Source organism: Pyrus communis, chromosome 17 (assembly GCF_041283825.1).
Source record: "Pyrus communis isolate YQ-2024b chromosome 17, ASM4128382v1, whole genome shotgun sequence".
NCBI classification, from domain to species: Eukaryota; Viridiplantae; Streptophyta; class Magnoliopsida; order Rosales; family Rosaceae; genus Pyrus; species Pyrus communis.
Window position 1 is genome coordinate 6655389 of NC_142581.1, and position 18869 is coordinate 6674257.

At 35.4% G+C, this 18869-nt stretch overlaps 2 protein-coding genes across 4 annotated transcripts; both read left to right on the forward strand.

Annotated features, from left to right (window-relative positions):
* The first annotated feature begins 1381 nt into the window (after positions 1–1381).
* Positions 1382–5601, forward strand: LOC137708057 (putative beta-1,3-galactosyltransferase 2). 2 transcript variants are annotated; one of them, XM_068447038.2, is made up of 11 exons: positions 1382–2067; positions 2487–2583; positions 2721–2785; positions 2878–3086; positions 3188–3251; positions 3784–3856; positions 3970–4090; positions 4375–4462; positions 4563–4688; positions 4791–4900; positions 5015–5601. In XM_068447038.2, the coding sequence occupies exons 1-11, from the start codon at positions 1955–1957 to the stop codon at positions 5164–5166; spliced, it is 1218 nt and encodes a 405-aa protein (XP_068303139.2). In that variant the 5' UTR covers positions 1382–1954; the 3' UTR covers positions 5167–5601. The 2 variants fall into 2 exon arrangements, with proteins under 2 accessions (XP_068303139.2, XP_068303138.2); XM_068447037.2 differs by having other exon boundaries at positions 1505–2067; positions 2712–2785.
* Positions 5602–14699: 9098 nt separating this feature from the next.
* Positions 14700–16683, forward strand: LOC137708979 (autophagy-related protein 8C-like). 2 transcript variants are annotated; one of them, XM_068448129.2, is made up of 5 exons: positions 14700–14804; positions 15674–15729; positions 15811–15863; positions 16131–16249; positions 16394–16683. In XM_068448129.2, the coding sequence occupies exons 1-5, from the start codon at positions 14768–14770 to the stop codon at positions 16486–16488; spliced, it is 360 nt and encodes a 119-aa protein (XP_068304230.1). In that variant the 5' UTR covers positions 14700–14767; the 3' UTR covers positions 16489–16683. The 2 variants fall into 2 exon arrangements, with proteins under 2 accessions (XP_068304230.1, XP_088545606.1); XM_088689480.1 differs by lacking the exon at positions 14700–14804 and adding an exon at positions 14901–14977.
* The last annotated feature ends 2186 nt before the right edge of the window (positions 16684–18869 follow it).

Here is an 18869-nt window from a genome sequence, read left to right on the forward strand (position 1 = left end):
CTCCAGCAGCATAGAAATAGGCTGCACAATTTAGCAAGCATAGAAGCCTAAAAAAAGTTGATTTTGAAAGAAAGGAAAAAGGGAAGTGAGTTGAAAGAGAGGGACACGGGGAAGAAAGAGATTAGAGATTTTGAGCTTTTTTTTCTTTCTGATTCTAGTTTCTTTGAATACACAACCAAGCGTCTTCTTCTGCTCAAGAAAATCTATTATTTTTATATGCAAATAAAATCACGGGTACATGAATATCAAGAAAACAAGAAATTGAAAAGTGTTACGTATATGGAAGATTCATAAACAAGTAGAAACTTCACCAAATTATTTAATTTTGGATTTTATTTTCTAAATGCGTGTAAAGATAAATTTACATTTTTAATTGGGTTTGGGAGGGTAATTTAGGTAATAATTTTGGGTTTAAAGAGATATTAATTGTTTAATTAAAAATAATAAGGGTTTAAAGAATAAGTTAGGCGTAGAAAGAAGTTACATGAGGTCAAATAAAATTTCCCTATATGTTATAGGCCCCCATTTCTTATTCAAGATCACATGCGTTGAGAGAGTTAAAAAGTGTACAATTGGGTGGATTAATTAAGAGTAATTATTTACTAAGCCTAAATTTTGGTCCTTCCTTAAAGCCAATTTCAAAACATATTTAGTATACACGTTTAATCATGCCCTTTCCTTATAAAAAACCCAAATAACATTAGATGCAATGGTTTTAACCTTTTAGTTGAATTTCATGAGGTAAAAGTTCTTCTTGTGATATTAGAAAGTCATGATAAAACCCTAAACGGAATCATTTGTGTAACAAACTCTCCAAACTTGTCGAATGCATTACTAACATTATCATATATTGTGCATTATTAGTTGTTCAAACGTGGTAATTAACGATTTATGAGCACCTCAAGTGGGGGTTTAAAATACTTATTTTAGGCCTTCGTAATGATCCTATGTGCATTATTAAACTCAACTAACATTATTATGTGGTCAAAAATGGATGGAAGAATACTTGCATTTTAGGAAAGGTCAACGTGCAATTGCGAGTTGCAAGTCTTCAGGAAAGAGATGGATTCCAATGATCACCCAATTTCTTTATGTATTTGTCAACATTACTTTAAATTATGTGAAGTATATAGTTATCCATCTATGATTCGAACACTGCATCCAAATGGTGTAGCAAGATTTAAGCGAGACAAGAAAATCAAATATAAGACCTGAAATGCAAAAAATGAATACTTTTAACTACTTGAATTATGAATATCTCGTAGATTAATAATATGTCCATAAAAACATCATTCATTACTTGGCTACGATTGCATATCTTTATAAAGCTTATGGAAAAAGACTCTCAATCTAATTCAAAAGAAACCTTCATACGCATCTCACAATGTGAGGTGTGAACCATAAACCACATTTTCTCCATGTGAATACGAGTGATGAGAACATGTCGACTGTCTGCATGGTCCTACTTCCACCCAATATATATGTGTTGTAGGAAGCAGAAAGTGAACTCAAAAATATTGGGAGAGAAGAAAAAGAAACGTTCAAGGGCAATAATGTGATTTCAGGAACTGTTACTCAGGTCATTTAGTAAGGAAGAAGTCCGGGAGGTACCGTTTGGTAATTTAGCTTTAAGTTCAACAGCAGTTGGTGAGTCATCTCTCACTAACGTTCAACGTCCCTTGCCTGCAAAGTAGAGTTTCTAGAGGGAGAAATTAGAGAGAGAGAGAGAGAGAGAGAGAGAGAGAGAACAGAGGAGAGCGAAGGGATAAAGGAAGGAACAAAACAATTGACAAGTTAAAAAAAAAGCACTCTGTTCTGTTCTGATTCTCTCTCACTTTCAAAACAGTGCTGTTTCGTCTTCTTCTTCTTCTTCTTCTTCCACATTCTTCCATGGGTTTTGCTTCAAAAAGCTGATTGTTTTGGAGGCAGAAGAGAATTGGGGGAGAAGAAGAAGATGTCTTGGAGAAGCAGAGGAGACCCATCTGCTTCTAGAAGTTTTATTTCTCAGAAATGGACCCTTTTTCTTTGTTTAAGCTGCTTCTGTGCTGGAATGTTCTTCACCAATAGGTACTATTGCTTTTGAACAATTTTAATATTTTACCATCACTTTTTTCGAATTGTTCAAAATTATCTGCTTCTGGGTTTTGAACCAATCGGTTATTTATACTTGCTTCTGTAATGGGTTCGAGCCAGTTTCCTAACATGGCTACTCAACTGGAAAGTGTTTATTTATTAACTGTCTATTTTTAGATCTATGAACACTGGTCGTTGTTGTTGGATTTGAATATTGATAAATTTGTGATCTTTTTTTGTTCTAATTAGCTGGATGATTCTGAATTTTCAATCTTTTTTTATGGTTAATTATTTTCTGAATTTGATTAAACATGCATGAATTTCTTAGGAGACATTTTATTTAAGTTTCAGGATGAAAATTTGGTTGTTGACATGTCATGAGATTTTGATGAAAATTTATGTGCTGGTTGCAGAATGTGGACTATTCCAGAAAGTAAAGGTATCACAAGGAGAACAGCTATGGAAGAAGAAACATTAAATTTAGTTTCCGAGGGTTGCAATCCGAAATCGGTAATGTCTTATCTCTAACTTAATTTTGTATCATCACGAGACTCATTATTCGCTAATGTTTTAAAATTCGTATATCATGTTCATCATCTGAAGTTTTCTTGTATGTTAATCTGATTTGGTGCTTTTAGTTGAATCAGAAGGAGGTAAAGCGCGAAAATAAGGACATCTTTGGGGAGGTTTATAAGACTCATAATGCTATACAGTACGTTACTGCTCTCTCGTACAAGAACATAATGTTTCACGATTTTGGTTAATTAACTTAATTTCTAAGTTTTCGATCGTGTGCTGAAATAGGACATTAGATAAGACTATTTCAAATTTAGAGATGGAATTAGCTGCTGCAAGGGCAACGCAGGAGTCAATACGTAGTGGCTCTCCATTATCAGGAGACTCGAAGACTGATTCAACTGGGAAGAGAAGGTATCTGATGGTTGTTGGAGTTAATACTGCTTTTAGCAGCCGGAAAAGACGAGATTCAGTTCGTGCTACGTGGATGCCACAAGGTACATAAATGGATTCCCTAATTCCTTCATTGTTGTTTTCTATTGGATTTGTTTACATCTGTTGTCTGATTACTTTTGCTTATGCAAAACATGAATTATAGGCGAGAAACGAAAGAGGCTGGAGGAAGAGAAGGGTATTATCATTCGCTTTGTCATTGGTCATAGGTGACTGTTTAATCTTTGTTCTTGCTAGTTAATCTTAACTAGGAGGGCTCCTATGCATTCTTTGCATGCGATATATTACCTTTTGTGGTCTGCTAAAATAGAATTCATCACAGATGTAGTTTAAGTCATTGATCTGCCAGGCTGCAGTCTATCGAATACCTATGCATGAATGCATTGGTTCCCATTCAGTTATAGCTGATGGAAGCCAAGACTATAATTCCCCCGTTTACAATCTATCACAACTCCGTGTCATTGAACACCCTTATTTCATAAAAAGCATGAAATGCTGTAGTGTTGGTAATTGAAAGTTATCCATGGAATCACAAAACAAAATCTTCTTAGAGTCTAAAACCCAGTGTTTGTCCGTTGTACATGTTTGAAGTAGCAGTACGTTCTCTATTTCTTTCTGTCCAGGTAAAAGAACTTTCAAGCCTCCATAATCTAGATGCCCTACTAGGCTCAACTTAAAATTGCTATGTCTTGAGATTATTGGGATAATTGAATTTACAAGTTTTTACCATTCCTTGTCCAGTGCCACGTCAGGAGGTATTCTAGACAGAGCTGTTGAAGCAGAGGGCAGAAAGCATGGTGATATCCTGAGGCTGGTAATGTCCTTTAGTCGTTCTTCTGTTGTTATTCCCCTGTTCGTTCCACATGTATGCTTGCAGCTCACTTGAGTCTTGAACGTAACATGTTCATCTCTACGCCTCTTTCGCAGGACCATGTTGAAGGGTACCTCGAACTGTCGGCCAAGACAAAGATATATTTTGCTACCGCTGTTGCTACTTGGGATGCAGATTTTTATGTCAAAGTTGATGATGATGTTCACGTAAATATTGGTAATTTAAAACTTCTTTTACAATGATAAACATTTTTCGTACATACCGTTGTCCGCGATGACGTAAAAAGTGAAAGAACTAGGTTTCTTTTCCATTTGAGAAACATATGGATACTACCAAATCGGTAGTCTATTTCAAACTACTTAGGCTCTTCACCCTTTGTGAAAACTCTTATGTCGTTTTAAGCTTACAAGATCTTACTGGATGGCCAACTTGGGTGTACCTAGACTTGGTAGAGCAATTTGTTCATCTCAATGTGCCCATCTCTATTCAATTTTCTGCAGCGACACTAGGAGAAACACTAGTCAGACACCGAAAGAAACAGCACCTCTACATTGGATGCATGAAATCTGGTCCTGTTCTAGCACAAAAGTAAGCCAGTGCTTATAATTGTTCTTTATTTTTCCTTTGGGGCTCAGATGATTTTTTAGAAAGTAACGGACATTGTGTTCTTGACTATTTGATCGTACAGGGGAGTGAGATACCATGAACCCGAGTATTGGAAATTTGGTGAACCAGGAAACAAGTACTTCCGTCATGCTACAGGACAGCTGTATGCTATATCAAAAGATTTGGCTACGTATATATCAATAAACCAGTAAGTTTCTGACTTTAAGGATGGATATTGAAATACATGTTCTGTTTAAAACATTATTTTCTATTCTTGCACTTGGGATGCTCATTTGTATGCATATGTCAGGCATGTCCTACACAAGTACGCTAACGAGGATGTCTCACTGGGAGCTTGGTTTATTGGACTCGATGTGCAGCATATTGATGACCGGAGACTATGTTGCGGCACCCCACCCGGTAAGTTGTACTGTTGTACTCATTCAAAATTAGTTATTTTGAGTGTAAAAATAAGAGCACATGCTTGTTCATTGTAGAGTTATTTAAGTTCTAATGGAGACTTGTTTGCTGCAGATTGTGAGTGGAAGGCTCAGGCAGGCAACATCTGTGTTGCTTCATTTGATTGGACCTGCAGTGGGATTTGTAAGTCAGCCGAGAGAATCAAGGAAGTCCACCGCCGGTGTGGGGAAGGCGAAAACGCCTTGTGGAGTGCTACTTTCAAATAGGTAGCTCGAACCTCTTCCAACCTCGGGAAGACTTTTCGAGTTGCAGTATAAAGGCAGGTGTGCTAGTCTTTTTTTATTTGTTCATTTTCCTTCTTCTGTACTGAAATATAGAGAATTACAACATCAAAAAATATTTATAGAGAGAGAGAGAGAGAGAGAGAGAGAGAGAGAGAGAGAGAGAGGTTGCTGTGTGGATCAACTCCATTTTAATAGAGGATATCGGCCACAATGAAGCAGCTGCTAAATTGAAAATAGAGGGGGCCCCAACCCATACGATTCTTTGAGAGGCTTGAAGAGCCAACCTGTAAGTTACAGTTCTTCTACGGTAACAAATGCAACAATAAATATGCATATCTTTCTGGGAGCTTTTACAGCCTTTCTTGTGCAATCTTGTTTCCCTTGGTATATGAATATGAACATACATATCATTTTGAATTGATGTCTTTCCCAGTTATCTCGTGACTCATTTGACACGATCCGTGGCTCCACCGATGTTTTCGGTACATTCTTGCATATATTGCCGTGTGACTTAGGGCACTCATCCCGTGCTTAATGAGTGACAGGTGATCAATGCTTACTCACACAGCGGGAATATAAACCTGTTGGAATTCCTCTATCCCACATCGGCAAGAGCTTGAGAACAAGCCCTTTATATAGAATTACCCCATTCTAATTAACACCGATGCCTTTTGTATTAAAACCTCACACCTGATGGATTGAGCAGGTGGTCAAGTGGGGACAGTACTGGTGTTGTTGGAGTGGATCTATGGCCCGTCTAACTGAAATTTAACAACACCTCCATTGACACCCTTGTCACCCTAGTGTTTCTCTTTGTTCTGGGCAAAATTGTGTGTAATTGCTTTAACGTCTCTGTCTTTCTTATCATATGATCAAGCGGGAATATACACCTATGGTGTCATCCAGGTTTTTCCTCTTGTTTTAAAAAAAATATTGTGTAGAATTACGCATTAAAAGAGAGAGACAAAATAACATTACAACAGTTATACGGTAGAATCTCTCTCAGATTTTCAATAATAACAATGCCCCTTCTGTAATTGTAATTTACATGAAAAATATCAAACGTCCAAAACAAAAACCAACAGGGCATACGAAGGACTAATTAATCCGACACTCTTTTTTCTTTTCTGCCAAATATGACAGAGAAACTTAAGAGGTAACTGGGCTGAATTACCTTGTGAGAAAAGCTTGGCTCCTTCTCAAAATACTTCGGAATTGGATATCTCTAACGCAAATCTTTGGGATCTTCCTGAGAGGAATTAGTAGGTTGTTGGATTTTTATCCAACGGTTATAATTATTATAATTTTTAGAGGACTTTCCTGTTTGTAGCCGTTGGATAAAAATCCAACGACCCACTAACACTGGTCAGGAGGTTCCAATTCCAAATACTTCATTGTCTATTCATAGAACTTCGTGTGTATATCAAAACTGTATTATAAATTATTTTGTAAAAATCATCATTATAACAAATTAATTAAAACTAAGATCATTTAGTCAATTAATTGTAGCAAATAGATAGATGGTTCGTAATACTTTTTACTAAATCCATCCATATGTTTTTATACAGTTTGAAGACTACACGATTTTTGTTTTAATTAATTTTTTAGAAATGAACTTTACAAAATTATTTATAATATAAATGATTCTGATTATAAGCACAAAATTTTATGAATGTCACGATGTATTTTAGAGAGAAGTTCCCTTCAATCCTTAAAGAGCCAAGTCTTTCTCTTTAACTTGGAAGTTGCCAGACATAAGAAACTTGAAGTGTTGTTTTCATGCCTATTTCAGATGCTGAAATCGATGGTTCGAATTTGCTTTCTATAATGACACAAATCTATCTTTCTTATCTTACTTTTCACAAGCATGTATTTGCATGCTAACTAGAAAAGGACAGAAAATTGAAAACGACTTCATTTGCATTATTATTAGAATTAGCAATTACCTTTACTAGGATTTTACAATAGGGATTTTCTAGTATGGACATACAACGGGATCCATGACTGTTACGCTATGGTTGAATGACGGAAATAAATTTGAAATTTAGATAAAAGTTTGAATTTATAAATTGACATACATTAATTTTGTTGTTTGGATTCATAAATATAGAAATTTAGAATTTTTCGCGTGAAAAAAAATTGGAATTTGAGACCTCCAATTCTTAAGTTTAAATTCTATGTAAATATGCGTCATTTTCTATCTTCTATAAGTGGGAGTTAAAAAAAAAAAAAAAAACAACCATGAGTGGCAACATACCACCACTTGTCACCACCACCATCACCCGCCATTATCATCACCATCACAAATGCCCCACCACCACATGCCGTTGTGGCCTTTGCAGCGGCCACCACCTCCACCCACGTCATCATTGATGTTGCCTCCACCGACCATCATTATCGTTGTCGCCCACCCCACTACTAGCACATTTATTAACTACTATCTTTTATTTATATATGGGTAAAGTACAAAAAACTACCTCAACTATTGGTGTCACGACACTTTCATATCTCATCTTTTAAAATTGACAATGTCATACCTCATCTTATGAATTTGTGCCAATGTTATACATTCCGTTAGCTTGACATGAATTTCTCAGTTACATGTTGACGTGGCTTGATTCAAGGCTCACTTTCTATTAAAAAATTTAATAAATATTATTAAAAACTAAAAAAATTATTTAATATTTTTTAAATATTAAAAAAAAAGTTATAAAAAAAAAAAACCTCACTTCGTCCCTTCCCCCTCTCTCCCTCATCTCCCCCCATCTTCATCTTCCAACTTAATCTTCAACCAAAAAAAAAAAAAAAAAAAAATTGAAAACCCATCAACCACCCCCCTAACCCGAAGAAGAAGAAGAAGAACAACAACAACAACAAAAAAAGAAAAAACGCAACCCAGAAAGAAGAATAAGGAAAAAAGAAAAAAAAAACCAAACCAAACGCACCCCCCCTCCCCCCAAAGAAAAAAAAAACAACCCCCTGCAACCCAGAAAGAAGGAGGAAGAAGAAGGAAGAAAAAAAAAAAAAAAACCCCAAACCAAACCCAGTTCCCCCACCCCCAAAAACCCAACACCTTGCCAACCCCAAATCCACCATTCCCATCCCATCACGAAGGTTTTTCGATTCCACCTCAACGAGATATGGGTATTTTTTTTTTTGGGTTCCAAGTAGTGGGTGGGAGGGTGGGTGCAGGTTTAGGGAAGATGGGAGGGGGGAAGAAAGGAAGGGGGTTGGGGAAAATCACGAGTTTTTTTTGTGTTGGCTGCGCGGGGGGCGCCGGGGGGGGGGGGGGGGGGGGTTGAAGATAAATGGTTTTTTTTTCTGGGTTGTTGGAAGGGCGCTGGAAAGGAGAAGAAGATGAAGATGGGGGAGCAGAGAGCGAAGGAGAGGTGGGGAAAGGGGGCGTGAGGGTTTTTTATTTTATTTATTTTTACTTTTCTTTATTATTTAAATTTTTAAAAATTATTAAATGAATTTTTTTGGTTTTTAATAATATTTTCTTTATTTTTTAATAGAAAATGGGTTTCGGATCAAACCACGTCATCATTTAACTGAGAAATTCACGCCAACTAACGGAAGATATAGCATTGACACAAATTCGTAAGATAAGGTATGACATTGTCAATTTTAAAAGATAAGGTATGAAAGTGTCGTGACACCAATAGTTAAGGTAATTTTTTGTACTTTACCCTTTATATATTAATCATGACTCTTTACAATATGATTCCGTATTCTAATTTCATTGTTTTTTTAAGTTATTTTTTAAAATTCATTATTATTAAGGGGAGGAGGAAGGTTTGAATATATTTACAATAATTCAGGGGGAGTGAGAGTTATAAACACGAGACGCATGTATGAAACCAACACTATATCAACTAGAATATTGGACCATATTTTTTTTTAGATTAATCAAACAAGAAATTTCATAAATTCTAAAAACTAAAATTATATCATTTCTATTTCCGTCATTTTTAAATTTCTTAATAATCTTAAATTTCATCATTCAAACACAAGATTCTTGATTGTTGAATCCTTGAGCGGACATTCGTTACATTCGTTTCTTCAAGTGTACACTATACATTGGCGCATGGTAAAAGACAAAAAAGTACAATTATTTTCTTCATTAGAAACTACTTAGGACATTGTCTAAAGTACAGTTGGTGTTTTATGAGGACAATTTAACCCAAAAGTTAATAAAACACAGAGAAAACTTTACTACAACAGGACAAAACAGCTATGCCTTTAATTTACTGCCACACCAAGAATAACCTTTGGCAATATGCATTTTCTTGCCATATGCATAACAATGTCGAATCATCCTTGGTTTATTTTACTGTAGAATAATCTTTGTCTTTATAACAAAAATGGCATGATGTAAACAAACTGGCAAAATGTAGCATCTAAAAGTGGCACACAAGATTTCAATTAGCCTAACTATGAACATACAAAGCCAATCCAAGACGTCGGTTTCGAAGTAACTTTCTCATCCACATTAAGTTATGAAGAAAATGGCAACTCATCCAAAATACAATTGACTTCTTTTGGTTAAAGGCTTGTGAGAAACTCAACAAAATTTGCCGACATACGATAAAATGGTCAAGCATTTGTTCTAATCCCAGCATTCCGAATACCGAGAGTTACTTTAGGCTAGTAAATCAGTAAAAGAATTGTTGTTGACATTCTAAAAACATCATTATGTACTGTAATTTTGTAAGAACATACAAAATAGTGTATTGCATTTTGGAATGCTATTAACAACTCCCTTCCTCAAATGTGGAGCAAATCTTGTAAAATGTGAGTAGTCGATTAATCAATGTAATACAACTCGACCGACCACTCACATCTCACAACTATCTCAACATTTCCCCTGCATTGGGGAATGTCTAGAGAAAGTAGATATTGAATTATAACAAGCTAAGAACTTAGAGAAACTTTCACTAAACAAAATTCAAAAACCCTAATTTATGTCAAGATGAATAATCAAAACAAAAAATAGAAATAAGAAAGTGTATACCTTTGAATTGGAATAGAGCAAAGGATGGGATATATGATAAGAGGAACAGTGGCACGTGATATTGGCACGGCTCAATCAAAAAGCCGAGCTCAAGCACTTTGAGAGCACTGTTTTCTTATTGAACCGGACCAATATCCCGTTCAAACTGATCCCAATCCATCTCTTTCTTTGGCTTCCATTCCATGCATCTTTTCATAGAATAGGCTACAAAACAAACACATCATTTTCATCTTTACACAAAACAAAACTTGGAGTGAAAACAAAAAGTTAATGATTTTCGCACTTCCATTTTCTCCTTCCGCACTCTTCACCTTGTTTCAGTCCCAGATAAAAAGGGCTGAGTATAGAACAAGAAACACGAGTGCAAAAATCACTTCCCGAAGAAAAAGATTAGAAGTATATGAACTTACATTATGTGTTACAAAACCAACAAAATAAAGAGTTTAATATGGGTTGAAAAGTAGACAAAACACAAAAATTAGGTTGTAGAAATTACTGCTTATAAATTGATATGAGCTTGGAACAAGAACTGACAGAATATGTGAAAGGAGAAGAAAGGAGGTAATTTGGAAATGAGGCAATGGGTGGAGAGAACAACTTAAACATATTAATAATGCAGGAAGAGCAGAGAGAAAAAGAGAGAGAGAGAGAGATGAATGTATGTCTCTTTCAGAAGCTATTGCCCAACAAAGGGAGGTGGCTACCAGTTACTAGTGGTGGTAGCATTGAAGAAGTTGCATTAAAATTTACAACCACCTTGCAACAAAGGAAGTTGGGAATATTAATTTTGAACAAGGTACAAGAATCTTTAAAAAATAAAAATAGGTTCACGGACACAAATCTGGGGCTTTTAATTTGAGCATTTATGGATGATGGGGTAGGGGAAGAAGAGATGTTCGTTCTGTTCAATCCGCATTTATGTTATTTGGTATCAAACATAGAGAACCTTTGTTTTGTTTCGGGACGTTTTGGTTTGGTTTGGCTTCCGTCTCGTAGGTTTTTTTGGTTCGATTCAAAACCCCTTTCACCGCCATCACTGCATATTTTTCTTCAACAGTGTTTTTAAAGGTCTCTGCAATATGGGGGCATTGATTAACTTTGTAGGCGTTAGGTAGTAGAGTAGCTATATACAGGTGACATGCCATGCCATGCGTTTTATGTTTAGGTTGCAGCACTGAAAGTTGAAATTTGAAACCCTAATTATTCTAATTGTCAATTCGTGCCATCATTTTGGTGAATTACTGTTCGGCTTTGGCGTTTGGAAATTGAGACCCAGTACTGAATTTTCACACATGATAAGGTACTCGGTTAGCATCATACTCCATTGCCATATCGTGTAGGTGAGAGGTCAGCGATGGAAAAAAGTTGGTCCGCAATTTTCAAAAGTTTTATGGGCAACTTTGTAAGGAAAGGACTTGCCAAAAGATTGATGACACGAGTTGCATGAAAAGTTATTGTATAGTACCGAAATACAGTCATGTAATATAACAATTGACACACATAATATATGTGTCATACTACCACACAACTAATTTTTTGATTTTATTAAAAAAAATTAATTAATATTGGCTAATGAGACATTAACACCAAAACATTGATGAGGATGATTTACATTGTTGCACTTACTATGCTTGATTGGGTTTTTTCTATATAATTGGTTGTATATTCCTGTTTTTTTATCTCTCACATCACATGAAAGAGAAAAAAAAATATGACACATGTTTTATATATTTTGCATGTTTCTTGTGACTGGGTTATGGAGTCAAAAATAATCAAGAAGAATATAGAGGTGACACGTGGATTTTAGGGTAGAAGGACAAAATTACCCTTGAGGAGCACTAGAACTCCTACGCGCGAGCAGTAGACAGTCATCCCTCAATCAAGTCAAAAGTGCCCACAATAGGTATTTATTCAAAACCTATTTCATCCATCCTCATCAAATCTTCTCCACAAGGTAACCCCAAATCATTCATTTCTAATTATATTAATTAGCTAATTAATTGATTTAGGGAATTGTTATTGGCACTCAAAAAATCTCATTCTACACTCCAAACTTTCTATATTTGGAAAGAAAAATACACTTGTGAGGAGTGTAGAATGAAATTTTTGGAGTGCCAATAACACTTCCCTATATTTATTACCAAATTAATTTATTAATTAGCTAACAAATCATGAATCTCACCCAAAAAACCATCCAAGTGGCCGGTCCTCCTCCTCCCAAGGGGCCGGCCACACCCCTATATAAACCACCTCATTTTCTCCAAAACTCAATTCCAATTCTCTTGCTAAATTCTCCAAATACTTTTCCCTCAAAATTCTAACTTTGGCATCAAAAGTTCTTCGGCCAAAGCACCCTGCCCCCCCCCCCCCCAATTCATCGTGGGCGTGTGAGGCTCTTGACATTGACCTAAGGTGTTATTTGTTTTATAGTTGCAATTTTGTTTAAAAATAAGGAGGAAGAAATTTGCATCCACAAGAGTTATGTCATGATATGGACGACATTGTGGAGTACTCTACAAAATATATGAATTTTGGTAAGATGCGACGAGATGCATTAAAAAATGTGAAACATGTCATGTGCGGTCATTTTAAGATTGAGATACTGAGAGATTAAGCGACAACGTCTTGATGTCGTTCAACATCATTCAATAGCTGGGGCCTTTTATGGTAAGAGGAAGGGTCGAGATTAAGTCAAGAATAAGACTCCGAAAGATCTCAGTAAGTCTTGACCTTTGGTAGAATTTATGTTTAGTTATTTTTACATCCTTATATGTTTCCTGTAAGGGGGTCATTTGGAGTGTGGATGACGTTTTTGACAAATGTAAACGTACGAAAATGATCCTATCTCGATGTGTAATCTTCCTGTCTTAACATACATTTTCATCATCTACGACGATGGAGAAGTTGGAGCTCAAGAACATTTTCATTACGGAAAGGGATCATCTCTGGATCCCTTCCATCAAATCCACCTAATCATCTAATTCGGACCCTTGAAATTTGATCCAATGATTAAAGTTATTATAACTTTTAAGGGAACCTTCTGTTTTTAGCCGTTGGATCAAATTTTAAGAATCCGGATTGTTTGATTGGGTAAATTTGGTGGAAGAGATCTGAAGATGATCCCTTCCCTTCATTACTACGGACTAAAGTTTTGGCCACTTGAGTGGGCCTAATGCCTAATGGTCTCGGGTCTCTCTCTCTCTCTCTCTCTCTCTCTCTCTCTCTATCTATCTATCTATGTGGAAGGGTACAAAGTTCATCCTATAAAAAATTTCTCTCGGCCAAGAATGAGCCTGCTTATCTCAAATTACAACATAAGAACAGTTTAGAGCATGTGTGTAAGGAGTGAAAGCTCTTAATCAATTGAATTACAAGTCGCTTGTAATATGTGTAGGTGATTTAACATGTATTGTTCTAAGTTTTTTTTCTTGTATTTTTAATTAGAATATTATGTACCTTAAAAACAAACGATATTCCTGAGTGTGCCCTTAATCAATTGAATTACAAATCGCTTGGGGAAAATTGAACTTTTTCTTCTTCTTCTGAACATAGGATATTATCAACACTAAGGAGGTGGGAGAGTGAGCTAAGCCTCACAATGGGTTAGCAATAATGTGGTTCAAATTCGCTTTTGGTCAGAATTGAACATAAGACCTCTCACTTACAAGTGAAGAGGAATACCACTAAACCGAAGTACTAAGTGGTGAGAGACAATTGAACTTGGTGATTCTCAATTGTCAATAAGTGAGGAGCAATATTGGCTCTTAGAGCGTTTAGAACTTTTCACATTGTGTAAGAGCCGACATTCCATGTCCTACATCGTAGTTTTCTAAACTTTAATATCGCCTAATTCTCTATTTTTTAATGAAATTAGGTGAGAAAAATACTTGAATGAGGGGGTAAATTGCTGTAACATTACCTATTTGATAAAATAAGGTTCTTTCTCAACCATTTAATTATGATACAAGTTAATATAATAAAGGTAAAATATTTATTAATATTAATTGAAATTATTTATAAATTAAGGGAAGTTTGTCCTACAGGTTGGATAAAGTTGAATGTTGATGCATGGTTGTATGAAGGGTAATACTAATGCTATTGAAGCAGGGGGTATTCCATGAGATTCTGATGGAAAATAGGTAATTAACTGGATTCTGTTCTAATTTGGGAACCGGAGAGATACTTGCAACTGAATTATGTGGGTTGTTTTTTAGATTGCAACTTGCTTGGAGATTACAGGTGGATAAATTACTTGTCAAATCTAAGTTTGGTCTCACAGTGTTTTTGGTAATGCAAATTCTAGTTCAAAATCATCCTTTGGGTTCTGTCATTTTTACTGAGTCCAAACTTATTTTATAAAATACAGTTCTGGCATGTGTCAAAGTACCTGTTAACTTGTTACACAAGCTTACGTGGGAGGGTATTTGGTGATTTTCTTCCTTTTTTTAATTATATAAAATATTTATCTCTCTCCAATTTTTATTTAATTAAACGCGCACCACTTATTTAAAACCCTACTTTCTCCTTTTATTTTGTTCTCTATAATTGAGGGTTTTCAGAGGAGTTTCCATGGCCAAAAACGCGTTCAAGATGGAGCACCCTCTCGGTACGTATTTTAATTTACAAGAAATTTTTTAAAACTATTACGTTTGACTTTTTGATTTTTCTCGTGTGTTTTTTATTAGGTTCAGAATTGTTGTTTTTTCTTTTTTGGTGTGGGAGTTGTAGAATAGTTCTTGATCGTCAGGAACCCTGGCTATATTCTTACATTATTTATGGGTTGGTTGATTGCTCTCTTCTTTGTAATATTCTGCATAAATCCTCTGAAAGTTTTAATTTTCCCATATCCTCAAATATTCTATAATATCAAGAAAAGATAAATATAAGTTAGGTGCTTTTACGGTGCTGAATTTAGACTGGTCTTACGAACCTTGAAACCGCAACAGAAGGCCCAAAACCCAAGAATTATATATTTTCCCTTGTGGGTTTTAATTGTAATTTTTGTTCTTCATCCTGTTACTTTTGTTATATGATTGGTGTCTGAGAAACTGTTGACAAACACCATGTGGCACACTGTCACAAATTCTATTATAGAAAACCATTGTCACTAAATCTTGGTAATGATTTCGTTCCTGAGAAGTTGTCGAAAAACAAAAAGATTTGAGTTGAGCAGCCCTAACTTACGATGAATCTTCGGTAATAGTTCATATAGAAATTGTTGATTCGTATTTAAAGGTATATGTAAATTATATAGCGTACCTATGGAAGAACAATCGACTAGATGGCTTATGTCTGTCAAGTTCCAGATCTTGGATGCTAATTGAACTTCCTTTTCAATATATATGCAAATCTGTGCTGAAGTTCCTCTCTAGGGTTATTGGCCATGGTGGCAGAGTACCCATGTAAATTGTTTTTTTGTTTTTTTTTTCAACAATTTGTATTGAAGTTTAAAGTGTGTGTTTTTGTACGTGCCAGAAAAGAGACAAGCCGAAGCTGCTCGCATAAGAGAGAAGTATCCTGACAGAATACCAGTATGATTGTTATTTCTTTCCATTGCAGTTGTGGGCATGTTTCTCTTCTACTTTTGTTCTGTAATTCATTTCTTGCTGCAGGTGGTTGTGGAAAGGGCTGAGAAGAGTGATGTACCTGAAATTGACAAGAAAAAGTAAGTTGTTTCCTAATACTTGCTCGTCTCATAGACATTTTGAGAACCGCTTTCCTCTTTGCTTCTATCTGTGACATCTCTGGATTCTGGATATCATATCAATTGTGCAAATTTTGTTTGTTGTCTTCACGTGTTTACGCTCTAATTAGTCAACATACGTGATTGTTTTGTTACACCTATTGTTGTCCTCTTACTCCAAATATTTTTTTATTATCTTTTGCCAAAATTTAGTAACAAATTATTTGTGCCTGGTTTTCCTGAATGTAGATACCTGGTGCCTGCTGATCTGACTATTGGCCAGTTCGTGTACGTTGTCCGGAAGAGGATCAAGCTCAGTGCTGAGAAGGCTATTTTCATCTTTGTTAAGAATATTTTGCCACCCACAGGTGAGATATAATGGCTCTATTATGGCTGTGTTCTCTTCAATATACTTGATTACTACAAAACAAGAAATTCTGATATGATAGGTTACTATTTTATATTCAGTTTTATAGATGCTCAGTTTTATAGATACAATTGATTTGTTGCAGCCGCTACGATGTCTGCTATTTATGAGGAAAATAAGGATGAAGATGGCTTTCTTTACATGACGTACAGCGGCGAGAACACATTCGGGACATTCTGAAGACAGAAAAATAAAAGAAGTTACAAGTGATGTAAATTATCTTTCAGTCGAGTCGATGGATTATTTATGTGTGCGTATGTAGATCCCAAAATTTCTGCTTAAGCCTTTTCTTTGCAACTTTGTAATCTAATTCAAGTCTTCAACCAAAAAATTGAAACTAAATTTGTAGAATAAAGATATCCTACTTGCGTCAAAGCTTAGTCTTAAACCTCCCAGAGTGGTTCATGTTGGCTATGGTAATCAGGTTGATCGAGTTTGATTCCTATAACAATTGGGGGTTTCATATTTCCTATAGAAACCAAACTCATGAGACTCTTATTGAGCTCATCTCCATTTGACTTGAATTTTCCGACTTCTGAGTTGGACTCCAATTTCACATAAACCATTACATCATTAGGACCAAGGGTTCTTACTCACTCAGAAAGCTCATCACTATGTTCCCTCTGCCCCCTCTTTTTCATATTAATTTGTAAACTAATTTAAGAAGGACCGAATCGAATGAGAATGAAATTTGAATGGGTTTTAACCATCAATATACGAAGTATAAATACACTGCAAATAAGAACATTGTTAGGTTTGTACATAGAAACAACATTGTTACACACTCACTGTAAATGAGAACACTGCTAGCGTTAGATAGAAGATAACATCAAGGTTTATATTGCTCCCATTGAGATAAATTTTTGACACCGTACTTTATTCAAATTGGTGGTGATGGAAGGTTCTCTAAAGTATATATATGCCCCCATTATATATTTTTTTTAAGTAGTGCATTTGCTCAACCCCTAAAGTGCGGGCGACGTTTGATGTGTATTTAAGCTAACCTAAATGATAGATTAATTTAAACCAAATTAAACTCGCAAGCGCACGAATTAATTGCAGAAATATATGCAAATACGAGGTGGATCCCACATGGATTGCTTTTAATAACAATTCAACCAGTTGATTACGTGAAAATTAACTTAACTAGGGAACAAATGATTGATTAATTGATTATGAAAAATAATTAAAACTTCAACTTAAAATTAAACCAGGAATATGAATAACAAAAACACGCAATGAATGAAAGTTTAAAAGAAATTAATGTGATGAAAGCCTAAGGTCATGAATCCACCAATAACAATCCTATTCACTTTTCTTCAAGCCGATTACTATCCAATTATCATGCCAATATTTAAGGTTATTCTTTCTAAGATATGAATTAATCCGTGATCAGGCATCAACTCGTGTGTCTCTACGTGACAACTATATCCTATTGGTTAGGCATATAGTTGAACACATAAAAACCCATTAAGCACTGATGAATTATGTCAACCAAGTAGGACCAGTTTGATATTGGTCATCCTCACTTGTTTGTCTACTCTTCTTAATCTTAAATCCAATAAACCTAATTGATTGGTCATCCTCTTAGATTTATCTAGTTATCTAGAAACAAGTTCACAATGATGGCTAGTCACAAGAACATTCGAAACTAGAATAGATTAAGCACAAAGATTAAGAACTAAACATGGCATATAATTAGATAGTAATCAACAAGATACTTCGGGAATAATCATGTCATGGCTTCATCATAAACCTTAGAAAAGTAATTTAGTTACACATAATCATAATAAAAATCACAAAAGAAGTCATGGAAAAAGATAAAACCCGGAAAAGAATGGTAAGATATGCTAAGCTTCCTTCCCTTTGGACGACTTTTCTCTATTCCGTTTCCCCCTTAAGATAGCCTAGAGCACTCTATTTATTCTAATAAAATCCTAGAAAGTCTGATAAAAAAAAACTCTCCTAAAAGAGACCAACTTCCTAAATAATCAATGAGAGGAAAGAATCCTTCTTGACTTGGGAAACACAACATCTGACTTGCATGCCAAATTTGAGATCGATTTCTCTTTTGGAAAATTCTGAAAAAATATGGGAAACATACATTTATCTCTTATCTTTCCAAGAATATATCGCACGCCACTAGGAAAAATCGGGAAAGCCTTCAAATCTTCATTCCCACACAGCTGCACGGTTCTGACGGGAAAACTACTTCTGCCGGATTAACTTTGAAAACTGGAACGTTTGGCTTCATGAAATTTGGATACAATGATCTTCCGCCTCTTAGCTTCCTTCTCCAATTGACCTTGCATCAAAACTCCTCCGAAAAGTAGAATTATGACCAAAAACGTTCTGCATGCGTAGATTGGCTGAAACAGAGAAAAGGAAAGTAATAAGGCTCTTTTAAGACCAATACCTTAACAAAACTTAAGGATAATTAACATGAAAATGTGATAAATAATGCACCTATCTACGCTCCCCCATTGATTGCCGTTAGGTTAGATTAAATTTCAAAATTTAGCTTTTAAATTAATTAAATCTGACCGATCTAACGACAATCA